General features: G+C 48.6%; 1 protein-coding gene across 1 annotated transcript in view; it reads left to right on the forward strand.

Moving 5' to 3' along the window:
• Lamc2 (laminin subunit gamma 2) overlaps positions 1 to 12,795 on the forward strand; it is a 66,813-nt gene that overhangs the window by 29,399 nt on the left and 24,619 nt on the right. Inside the window, exons 4-8 of the mRNA XM_048431082.3 lie at positions 1,474 to 1,609; positions 4,732 to 4,830; positions 7,273 to 7,409; positions 8,605 to 8,727; positions 10,149 to 10,338. Of these exons, the coding sequence (XP_048287039.3) occupies positions 1,474 to 1,609; positions 4,732 to 4,830; positions 7,273 to 7,409; positions 8,605 to 8,727; positions 10,149 to 10,338 (685 nt within the window). The remainder of the gene's footprint in view (positions 1 to 1,473; positions 1,610 to 4,731; positions 4,831 to 7,272; positions 7,410 to 8,604; positions 8,728 to 10,148; positions 10,339 to 12,795) is intronic.

The raw sequence follows: 12,795 nt of genomic DNA on the forward strand, positions 1-12,795 counted from the left end.
GACAAAGGCATGATATTCCTGAACAAAGTTGTCATTTGGTGCCGGGGATATAGCTTAGTTGGTAGAGTGATTGCCTAGCGTGCCTGAAGTCTTTGGTTCAGTCCCCAGCACTGCATAATTGGTGTGGCGGTACACACCTGTAATCCTAGCACTTGGGAGGTGCAGGAGGATCATGTGTCCAAGGCCATCCTTGGCTACAGAATTGTCAGCAAGTCTTACATACATGAGGGCCTGTCTCGAAAATGCCCTTATTAAGCACATCAGTGTATATAATGAATACACACTGCTGAACAAAATGAACAAGACCACTGCTCTAAGATAGTGACTGGGCCACCAGGCGATGTCCCATAAGTGAAATTTTCTGCTTCTCCTGGTTGGTGGGCACATTCTTGGCTAAGGGACTTTTTTTAAAAAACAAAATATTTATTTATTTATTTATTATGCATGCAATATTCTGTCTGTGTGTATGCCTGCAGGCCAGAAGAGGGCACCAGACCCCATTACAGATGGTTGTAAGCTACCATGTGGTTGCTGGGAATTGAACTCAGGACCTTTGGTAGAGCAGGCAATGCTCTTAACCTCTGAGTCATCTCTCCAGCCCCCATGGCTAAGGGACTTTTTCGTGTGTGGTTGACACGGCACCAGGGCTGGGGAGATAGCTCAGTCAGTAAACTGCTGGTGGGATCTCAGTTTGATCCTTAGAACCCATGTTAGAAACGAACATTGGGAAGGGTGGCGCATACTTGTAATCATGGTGCCAGGGGGGCAGAGGCGGGCAGATCCTGAACTGCCTGGTCTACTTGGTGAGTCCCAGGCCAGCTACAGATCCTGTCTTGGGTGGTGGGGACGGCGGGGGCGGGGCGAGGGTGTGAGCATGGGTGGAGAATGCCTGAAGGAACACAACTGCATGCTGTCCTCTGGCCTCCATCTGCATGCTCACATTCACATAAGCACACACTAGTCAAGTATTGGCCCCTAAAGGACGGTCTCTGGTTGCGGGATACAAGGGAGAAAGCTATTCCTTCTTGTGTGCTAATGTGCTCATTCGTTGATTTTTCTCCTTGAGTTTTGAACTCACCGTGTAGACCAGGCTGACGGAATTGCGGTCATTCTATTGTAGCCTCCAGAGTGCAGGGATTATAGGCATGCATTACTACATCCTATAGATGGGATTTTTTTTAAAAAAAAAAATAAGAAGAAAGAAAGAGAAAGATAGGCACCATGTGTTCAGCCAGAGGAAATATGTAAACAAAAATGTTTTTGTGAGTCAGTCCCTTCTTCCTGTGACACAGCCATCCTTGACTGTCAAAATGTCCTCTCCTGGGTAGAGCATTCAATGACACTGACTCCTCGTTAAAGGCACTGACCAGTGTAGTGGGTACCGAGCTCCCATGGGGAGACAGTCATTTTTTTTTTAATGCCTAACAAGTATTTTTTTTTCTTTTCTCTTTCTCCCCACCTTGTGGGTTACAGGTTCTCTCAGTGCTGGATGTGACAGCTCTGGACAGTGCAGGTGTAAGCCGGGTGTGGCAGGACCCAGGTGTGACCGGTGTCAGCCTGGCTTCCATATGCTCACTGATGCTGGGTGTGCTCGAGACCACAGACAACTGTAAGCATCTGCCCTAATTTTTTTTTTTTTTTAAAAAAAAACAACCCAGGGAGGAAAGGGTTTACTTTATATTTCACTTCCAAGTGACAGACCACTGTTGAGAAAGTCAGAGCAGGAACTCAAGGAACGGAGACCATGGAGGGATGCTGCTTCCTGGTTTGCTTTCCAAGTCATGCTCAGCCACCTTCCTTCAACAGCTCAGACCCACCTGCCTGGGGATGGTTCAGCCCACAGTGGGCAGGCTCTCCTCCATCAATTAGGTATCAAGAAAATGCCCATAGATTCACACAAAAGCTTGATCTGTAGCTCAGGCTAGCCTCAGATGATCCCCCTGCCTCACCCCCCACAGTTGGGGCTGTAGGTGAGAATCACAGCATTGTTTAGAACATTCCTATTTCTTCTTGTCCCTCTGGTGTGGCCTTCACTGTGAGGGCCCTGGTCGGGGGGACATGGATATTATGAAAAATTTAGGATATCTCCATCCGTAAGTTCTCTTGGATCTGTTTGGTTCCTGAAAGTCTGATTTTGGATTCAGCATGAATAACAAGAAGCCCATGCTCCTGGCCAGCTGTTTCCAGCGGTTGGAAATGTTTATTCCATCTCCATATTCAGGCCATCAGATTGCAGCCTTCAAACCTGGGTGAGGTCAAGCTGTGGAGGGGGAAAAATGTGAATTTTCTATAATACCATGTAGCTACAAAATTCTTTAGACTCTGGAGGAAAATCATATGAAAATAGGCCAGGCTTGATAAGGTCGCTTCCCTGTCACACCTGTTTATAGTCTGTGCCCAGATAGGCACATCCTCCTGGCCTTACTGGCAGTATCCTAGCTACCATCCAATTTTCTTTCCTCTGGGCCTTTGCATAGATCACTGTCTTCCAGCCTTCCCTGACCTTTTTAGATCTGTTTCTCATGGCTCTCCTGGTTCCCGCACTCCAGCCACAGTCCCTGCTCCAAAGGTATCAGTGTGTGGCCTCCATCCCTTTCCCTGCAAAACCATGGAGTTCTTCAAGGGCCTCCAGGGCACTGCATCCTCTCCTCCAGGGCACTGCATCCTCTCCTCTAGGGCACTGCATCCTCTCCTCCAGGGCACCGCATCCTCTCCCCCAGGGCACCGCATCCTCTCCTCCAGGGCACCGCATCCTCTCCCCCAGGGCACCGCATCCTCTCCCCCAGGGCACCGCATCCTCTCTTCCAGGGTACTGCATCCTCTCCTCCAGGGCACTGCATCCTCTCCTCCAGGGCACTGCATCCTCTCCTCCAGGGCACTGCATCCTCTCCTCCAGGGCACTGCATCCTCTCCTCCAGGGCACTGCATCCTCTCCTCCAGGACACCACATCCTCTCCTCCAGGACACCACATCCTCTCCCCCAGGGCACCGCATCCTCTCCTCCAGGGCACCACATCCTCTCCCCCAGGGTGCCACATCCTCTCCTCCAGGGCACCGCATGCTCTCCTCCAGGGCACCGCATGCTCTCCTCCAGGGCACCACATCCTCTCCTCCAGGGCACCGCATGCTCTCCTCCAGGGTGCCACATCCTCTCCTCCAGGGCCCCCTTGCTTTCCTTCCCCTACACACTACTTTTATTTCGGCTCAGTCATTTGCTGTCAATATTTGTTCCTCTCACCAGAGTAAGAGCCCTGCTTTGCTCTGTTCTCTGCTGGGTCCGGTGCCTGGAATTGGGGAGGAGGAAGAGGCACTGGGGGTGTTTCAGCATGGCTGCAGCTGCCATTATACATCACTGCCATTGCTGCTCCTGTTTCTGCGCCACCTTGAAACCTTAAGAATCAGGGCTGGTTCCTATGTCTCATCCACCCCCTGGTTCTTAGCGCAGTAGATGCAGAGAATGTGTTTGTCGGTTGATCTGGATAAGTACACAAAGGATGCCAGGGGAACCGAAAGACAAAGTCTGGGAAGGGATTCTGGATTTGAGCCTGATTAGACCTAGCATTGATTGGATGGGGGATGTGGAAGTGAAGGAGTCAAGCAGACTTCAGGTTTGGGTAAGATTTGATGGGGTTACAGGACAGCGAGAGGGGAGTATTGCTCACTCTCCCTCCTAAAGCCTCTCAGGTGGTTGAGCAGGGTTTGGACAGCGGGAAAGAGCTAACAAGTTTTAGACTGGTGAGGTAGATTGTGAGTGTGTGTCAAAGTAAGCGACAGAAACCAGTGCGTGCCATGGGACAGGGAAACGGTGCCAGGACCCAATGACAGCCATGATGCCGCCAGTGAGAGTCTCACCACTAAGGAACACAAAAGCCAACAAAATCCACAATTCCACTCTAGATACACATGTGTGATAAGTGAAAATGTATAAAATACACAGACCCTTGTATGTATGCAGAAGTTCATGGAAACACCATTCATTATAGCTAAGAATTGGGAGCAAGCCAAATATGTATCAGCTAATGAAGAGATAAACGAGTTATGGCAAATTCATATAGCCATCAGAAGAATATGTACTCCATGATATGACATGTTCAGACCTTGAGAACTTATGGTATGGGAAAGAAGTCATCACAGGTGGCCACATGTGGTGTGACTTCGACAATAGGAAGCTTCCAGAACAGGCAAATCTGAAGGGACAGAAAGTTCGCTAGTGGCCACACCCAGCTGGGAACGGGACTAAAAGGAGGGACTGGTACGGTTCTTTGAGGAGCACCAGAAATGTCTGTGACTTAGTCTTAGTAGAGGCCTTACCCAAAGGAAGAACCTGAGCATACTGCAATAGCAAGTAGATGGGTTCCACTGTCCTAAAAGACATTATTGAATTAAGTTATATCATGTATTAAATTGTTAAATTAAATGATATAGAAATAAATTACAAATTAAAGACTAAACTCTTTGGTCAACCAAACTAAACAGTTTAGTAAGAACTTGGCTTGCATTCTGGCACACTCGTCTCACTCTGGGTAGTGAGCAAAGGGTTCCTCACTGGTTGCTGCCCCCCTGGCTTAGTTAGGTACGTGAGTCATTAAAGGCACAGAGAGCTTGGTTGGGAAGGGAAGCCGCCCCGAAGAAGGGCGTGGCCAATAGATGCTGCTCACTCTGGGCGGCTGACTTTAGCGGACTGTGACGTATTAGAAACTGACTCCTGACTTTCTTTCCCTCTTTCCCCAGAGATCCCAAGTGTGACTGTGACCCAGCTGGCATCTCTGGACCCTGTGATTCTGGCCGCTGTGTCTGCAAACCAGCTGTCACCGGAGACCGCTGTGATAGGTCTGTGTGAGCCTTGTCTCTGCAGGATTCAGGGAGACTGCCCTGGCACCTGGCATAAGAATTAATCCCTCCCGTACCATTGCGGAAAGCAGATTCTGAACAAATGTTGAGAACTTCTTACAACCTGTCTTCCAAAGCTGAGCTTTCAAAACAAAAAAAACCAAGGCCTGTGGTTCACTGCAGCCCATTCATTTTCTGCTTTGGGTCCCTTCTCTTTGCTTTTACTTGACGGAGGCAGAGGACCCCAGAGAGTCCCCTCGCCGCCGGTTGGCTGGGATTCCCAGGTGCTTGGATGTGAGATGGTATGCAGTAATGAGATCATGTGTCTGAAGTGGGTCTTGGGAAATGCCGGGCCTAATTAAACAAGTTGAGGAAAATCCTTGTAAGGGGAACGATGGCAGCGTATGGCCATATATAACCATCCCATCCTGAAAAGGACCCGCCCCAGGGAGGGGATAGTGGTTACATGCACGCACACGAACTGGAACACCACGTTAGAGCCCTTTGGGCCCGGGCCATGTTGGGGCAGGTGGAGCAGTGAGGAGCCGTTTGCCCTCAGTTGTTGCCTCAGGACATCCCTTAAGTACAAACTGTGTTCAGACTGTACTCGGCTCTCCCCTGAGATGGCGGCGCGCAGCGGGACTGTGAGGGTGGCCTCACAGCTGAAAGCCTCCTTCACAATTCCTTAAAAGAAAGCAAGCGTTTTCCTGGCACCCTGCCAAACGCTTCTACCTGGGCGGAAGAAGTGCCAAATGCATTCCTAACTTGTGTTTGCAGGGGGTTCTTTGCTGCTGAAGAGAGAGTTAGGAATAAATAGTTTGAGTGTTAAGAAAACAGTCTCTTTGTGAAAGCCTTCATGTATATGGTGGGGAGGCCGTCTGGAAACACGGCTCATCAGTTCAGAGTCCTTGCTGCTCTTCCGGAGGACCACAGCTGGAATCCCAGCGACCCTGTCCGGTGGCTCACAACCGCCTGGAACTCTAACCCATTAGGGCCAGTGCCCTCTTTTGGTCCTGCCTACAGACATGTGTCATATCCCCCACATACACACACACACACACACACACACACACACACACACACACACACACACACGATTTATTTTTAAAAGAAAGCGTTTGCAGCGGCGGTGGGGAGACAGAGGCAAGTTGAGACCGAGTTTTCCTCTGTGACATAGACAGGCCTGGAACTCATTATGTAGCTAGGCTAGCCTTGAAGTCCTGGCAATCCTCCTGCCCCATCCTCCCATATACCACTTCTTGCTTGAAAGTCTTCTTCTTCTTCTTCTTCTTCTTATTATTATTATTATTATTTTACTGTTTTGAGACAGGGTTTAGAACTAGCTACAATAGCAGAAGGTGTCCTTCTGCCTCTATTTCCCAAGCACTGGAATTAGAGACATGCCACTAAACCTGTCTTTGGAAGCCTTTTAATTCTAGACTATGAAACAAAATAGCAAGCTCCCTAAAGCAACAGATGCCATCACCACAATTAGGCATCCCAAATTACCCTAGTGGTCCATTTGAGTGACCACTGCTGGCATGCATGCTGATCGCCCTTGCTTCTTCATCCTTTGCCATCTGACAGCATCCTAAAGTCTTCTTTAGGATCCACATGATCCCTTTCCCTCCTTCATCCTCCTCTCTCTGTAAGTTTGAATCCTGCCTCCTCCCTCTGTTTTCTTTCCCTAAGTACGTCAGAAATGATTCCAATCTTCTAGGCTTCAGGACCATTAAATGGAGCAGTAGGCATAGGTGCCTGGACCAGTGCAGCGCTGAGCAAACACTCACGGGGAAGTTCTTGTTTCATGTAGAGAAACCTCCACAGCTCAGCTTGGCCTGGCAGTTGTCCAAAGAGAAGCTGCCTGAAGGCTTGGACTGGAAGCAGGGGTGGAAGGCCAGCCTGTGGTTGGCTGCTTCAGGGTGTCTCTAGACTTTTATCTTGGTTATGACCTTAGTGGCTCTTTCCTCGGTGGGCCAGGACTGGGTGATTATGAGCAGGGTGCTAATAAACACTCGAAGGTCTTGGGGACAGGGGCAGCTGAGTAGGCACTGAGGTAAGAGACTTGCCTCCCTGGTCCCCACTTTACCTCTACGGAGCACTTGCTCCAGGCGGATCCGCTCTGCATCCTCCGTGACCTCCCTCCCTGCATCACACGTCACCCTCTGTCCGTCACCGAGGATGGGTCAGTTATCAAGTTTTCAGACTGCCGAGGCTCTGTTGTGTGTGTGTGTGTGTGTGGGGGGGGGGGGTTGTGATTGCCTCTGGTGATCTGGAGTGGAAGTAGTATGGAAGCCTTGCGGTCTTCCCCCTCTGGGAATTAACAGTGCCAAGTGGGAGAAAAGGTAGGCAGAGGCTGAATCAGCATGGCCCAGCATGGTCGTCTCTTGTGAAATAAGAAATAATTGCAGCATCGTCCTGACGCCTACAATTCTGCTGCAGGTGCCGACCAGGTTACTATCATCTGGACAGGGCAAACCCTGAGGGCTGTACCCAGTGTTTCTGCTATGGGCATTCAGCCAGCTGCCACAGCTCTGCAGACTTCAGTGTCCACAAGATCACCTCAACGTTCTCTCAGGGTAAAGTATCTCAAAACATATGTAAACATTTAAAACAAATGAAAAAGTTAACACTGTACAAGGATCTATGATTTGCGCTTACAATGGTGGCTTCCATACTCATTACCTAGTCAGCATTAGTAATTCTCTTATTAGTGTTTGTTAAGACAGAGATTGTTCAGACGAGCCTTGAACTCCACAGGCAGCAGAGGACAACCTTGAACTTCTGACCTTCCTGTTCCCTCCCAGGCCCTGAATTACAAAACTGTGCCATCGCACCCAGTTAAATGCTGTGCCTGGGATGGAGCCCAGGACCTCACGCGTGCGTTTGCAGGCATTTACCCATGGAGCTCCATCTCTAGCCCTCTTGTATTGTTTTGTAATGCACATTATTCTGGGCTAAGACAAACCATGTATCTTGAAAAATTACAGTTGAACAGCATATGAATAATTTAAAAACAGCGAAAAGAGACCAACTATTTATATCCCTCTGCTTCCCACCCATGTCTATTTCAAAACCACAGCGAATTGTTCATGTGGGAGAGGGATTTCTGAGGACATCCCAGAGTCTGCACTCACTAATAGCATGACATCTGCATACACTGGGTCCATGGATCTCCTGCGTTAGCATGCTTCGGAACAGCGTGAGCATGTTGGAATCGATATTATTTCAGTTGGTTTGAGTGTCTGTTTGACCTCATTAAGGCCAGATCTTGTTTTTGTAAGTATGAGAAAAGTACAAATTACAGGTAGGTGAAAACAAGCCTGAAATGACAGGAGCCCAGAGATAGGAGTCAGCCAAAGATAAGGCAAAGAGCCAGTGAGCAAGCTCAGGGGTAAATGCACCTGCCACCAAGTCTGAGGACTTGAGTTCGATTCCTGGGACCCTCATGGTGGAGGAAGGGAACTGACTCTGACAGACACTGTGGCATGTGTACACACACACACACACACACACACACACACACTCACACACACACGCATGCATGCATGCACACACATAAACACGAAATAAATAAAAATGTAAAAAAATAAACTTTTTTAAATGTGAAAGCAGCCGTTGGTGGATAGTAATGACTGGGGTATTTGAAAAACTGTAAAAGAAGGGAGAAGAAAACTTGTCTATTCCTGCGAAGACTTTTTGGCAAGCAAGCCTTGCCTTGTTTAACTCAAGGGATGATGGGAGTTGTCTCAGAGTGGTGGTGTTGTCTTGCAGATGTTGATGGCTGGAGAGCAGTTCAGAGGAACGGGGCTCCCACAAAGCTCCACTGGTCACAGCGCCACGGGGACGTGTTCAGTTCCGCCCGAAGATCGGACCCAGTGTACTTTGTGGCTCCTGGTACGTGAGGGGCGGCTTCCGCAGATGCTGGTGTGTATAGGACTACAGAGCCAGGACAGACAAACTGACTCGGGAAGTGTAATGTGGGATCCGTACTGGAGCTGCAGCCGCTCCTGGGACCAGCTGGAACTCAGGCCCACTTTGATAAGTCACTGTGTCCTGACACTCTCGAACAATCCAGGTATCCTGGAGGTCAGCCCCTACTGAGAGGCCCACATTAGCCTAACGGGATGTTTCTAGATTTCCCATCAGAGCGTGAAATCAAACTTAACGGGGCTATGGAAAAACAAAAACAAAGCATGTCTTCTTAAAAGGTGAAAAATTTTAATTTATGAGTTTTGTCGGTGTGTGGGGATATACACGCGAGCAAGCTCCCTCAGAGGCCAGAAGAGAGTGTGGGTCTCCCAGAGCTGTAGTTATAGGTGGTTGTGAGCCACACACTGTGTGTCCTGGGAACTGAACTCAGGTCCTCTGGAAGAGCAGAAAGCACTCTGAACTGCTGAGCCATCTCTCCAGCCCCAAAGCATGCGGTAAAGCTTTAAAAACATCATTAGTGATCTGAGTGGCAAAGGTCTGGCTGGAATCTGAATCATAGTTACTATAGCCTGAGCTAATGAGCACTTCCCGAGCAAGCTGTTCTTTTAATGTCTCTGAACTTCAGTCCTCTCAACTATTCAATGAGAATGGGCATGCCAATAGTCGGGAATTATTGCCATCAAATACATGTAGAGCTGGGGAGATGGTTCAGTCTCTAAAGTGCTTCCAAGTGAGCATAAGGACGTGGATTCGAAGCTAAGCACTCACACGGAAGCTAGTTGTAGTGGTACGTGCCTATAACCCCAATCCTAGAACAGTAGAGACATGAGAATCCCTGGGGCTTGCTAGCCAGAGAGGCTTGCCTAATTGATGAATTCCAGGATCCATGAGTGGTCATGTTTCCAAAACTAATGTGCAAAGTGATTGAGAAAGACACCCAAAATTAATATCCAGCCTCCACATGCCTGCTCACATACGTGTACACACACATATTCATGGTCACTTGTACACAGAAGAACATGCACACCAACACACACATACACACAATTGTGATGTCTGCAGAAGCATTCTCTAAAGTGTAAAACACTTTATAACAAATGGCAGTCTTCTTGGATCTTTGTACATCAGCCTGTCTGGGATGGTCACACCATGAGCCATCGAATAGGCAGAATTGTCCTATGACGAAGCTCTTTTAGCACTGCCGCCACAGCCAACATATACTCACAACCATGACATTTTGGACCCTTCTGTCAAGGTAGTTTGAGATAGAAGAGAGGCGGGTGGGTCACACAGGACTCTCACAGCAACTGACAACATTAATCCAATTTGTACATGTATTTGCCTTCTCAGCAGTACCAATGATCTTTCAAAAATCTACTTCACAGCCAAGTTTCTCGGTAATCAGCAAGTGAGTTATGGGCAGAGCCTATCTTTTGACTACCGCGTGGACAGAGGAGGTAGACATCCATCGGCTTACGATGTGATCCTGGAAGGTGCTGGGCTACAGATCAGAGCTCCCCTGATGCCTCTTGGCAAGACGCTTCCCTGTGGGATCACGAAGACTTACACATTCAGGTAAAAAGAGGCCCCAGGCACACCAAACCGTGCAAGGTGTGAGTCCCTTGTTTCTGCGCTCACACAGGCGTGCATTCATCCGGTAAGCTCTTCTGAGCCCCAGGAGTTACCAGACACGGTTGATACATGCAGAAATAGGAGACTGTTCCTTCCCTCTGGTAGTCATGGGGAGGAAATGATGGCAGTACCACCTGTTGGTGACTGAGTTGACAGGGTGGACACAGGTATTCTGAACGAACACAGGAGGTGTAGCTGTACTGGAGTGACAGAGAGAAGTGTCACAAGAAGACACGGCAAGGGTGGAGAGCCGTCTCAAAGGAAAGGAAGAGGGGTAGGCTAACGGCCAGAGGACATGTGTGTGGAATTCCCAGTAGTTGGACATGAGTGGAGCGAGAAGTGAGGTGAAGGATGACAGGGAGGACTGAGGTCAGAGAAACTGGAGTAGGGGATGTCGTAGAGACTGCACTCATTCTATAGAAGTGGCTTTGGAGTGGTGTGTCCAGAGAGGCGGCGGCAGTAAGCTGTGTCCGCTCAGTGTTCCGAACTGTGTTAGAGGATAGGAAAGAAAAATGGAATAGGAGCTTGGTCCTCCCAGAGCCTGGGGTCTGGTGAGATATATGACAGACCTAAAAGCAAGCGCAGTGTAATCCAGCAGCTGCTTTTGTGGTGGTGTGCATTTATTTCAGAATGAGCTTAGGTATGCCTGGAGTCACCAGGGAGAGTTTCATGAAGGTTTCAAGTGTGTCAGCTGAGAATGGAAGGATACACAAGGCTTTTCCAGGAAGAAAAATTAGAGAAAGACAACCTCCGTGTGTGAACTTCTGAGGATGTGCCGAGTCATTATATAGGGGCAAATTACACACACACACACACACACACACACACACACACACACACACACACACACACCTGCTGTCCTCAGAGCCCAGAGATGCTGTTGGATCCTGGAAACTAGAAGTAGATGGTTGTGAGCTGTCATGTGGGTGCTGGGAACCAAACCCAGCTCCTCTGGGAGAGCAGCTGGTGTTCTTCACCACTGAGCCATCTCCCCCGCCCCATAGAGGATATTTTTGTGGTTTGAAGATAGCATGTGAAAGGGAGATAGATAAATAGGTTGAAAAGTCTGGAGAGTACTTATCACGCTGTATCTTAGGTATCATTTCAGAGCGCTTAGATCTTGTCTATGCTGGCAAGATGATGGAAAGCCACTAAGAGGCTGTACATCAAGAAGTGTCCCTGGGAGTGGTGGCGCACTCCTTTAATCCCAGTACTTAGAAGGTAGAGGCAGGCAGATCTCTGTAAGTTCAAGTCCAACCTGGTCTACAGAGTGAGTTCCAGGTCAGCCTGGGCTGCATAGTGAGATCTGTCAGATAGAAGCGCTTGCTGCTCAGGTCTGGTAACCGGAGTTTGATCTCTGAATCCCCCCAAAAAAGGAAAAGAGAGAACCAACTCCATAGAGCTATCCTCTGACCTCTGCATATGTGCTGTGACAAGAGACAACCCCATCATGCACATATACACACAATAATAATTTACCCTTCTTAAAATTTATTTTTGATTGTGTGCTTGTGTGTGTATGTGTGTCAGGGGATGTGCATGGGCATTGGGAGCTGACCTCTGGCCATATGCAAGAGTAGTGCATACTGAACCATCTCTCCAGCCCCATTTATGTGCACATATGGTATCACCTGCGCCTGGCTGACCTGGAACCCAGCCATCTGCTTGCTTCTGCCTTCTAACTGTCCAGTATAATTAAACAAAACAAAACAAAAACTTTTGTGTGTTAGGAGGGAGTGTGTGATGTGTATGTACATGTGTGTGTGTGACTGTGTCTGTGTGTGTAGGTTCATGTGTATCCGCATAACTGTATGTGAGTATGTATGGGTGTGTATGTGCACATGTATGATGTGATGTGTAAACTCAGAGGACAGCCTCGGGTGTCAGTCTTTACCCCCTCCCTCATTCGAGACGAACTCTCTTTGCTGTTTGTAGTTACATGCACTTAGCCTGCCCTCAAGCTCCCCAGGATCCTCTTGTTTTCACCTCCCACCTGGCTGTCAAAGCTCTGTGATTACAGACGGGTGCTACTGCACACACTTTACACGAGTCCTGGGGATTTGAAAGCGAGTCTTTGTGCTTGCACGGCAAGCACTATACCTTCAGAGCCATTTCCCCAGCCCTGGATAAAGTTCTTAACGGAACCCACAGAAGACATTCACAATGGATCAGTGAGGGACTGTGGGGGGCCAACCTGAAGTAGAAGCAGTAGGGTCAGAGAGAGGCAGATGCATTAGCACACACACAATGTAAGGAGGTGATTAACTGAGTGTTTCTTACTCTGATGATATGTACACACCCTTCCTGGCTGGATTCTCACATCCTCAATCTAACAAGGTTCTCTGGGGTTCAGCTTACATGCTTTCTTTATATGAGCTTTCTCCAAACCCAGGCAAAGTT

The sequence above is a fragment of the Myodes glareolus genome, chromosome 5 (genome assembly GCF_982192425.1).
Source record: "Myodes glareolus chromosome 5, mMyoGla1.1, whole genome shotgun sequence".
In the NCBI taxonomy this organism is placed as follows: domain Eukaryota; kingdom Metazoa; phylum Chordata; class Mammalia; order Rodentia; family Cricetidae; genus Myodes; species Myodes glareolus.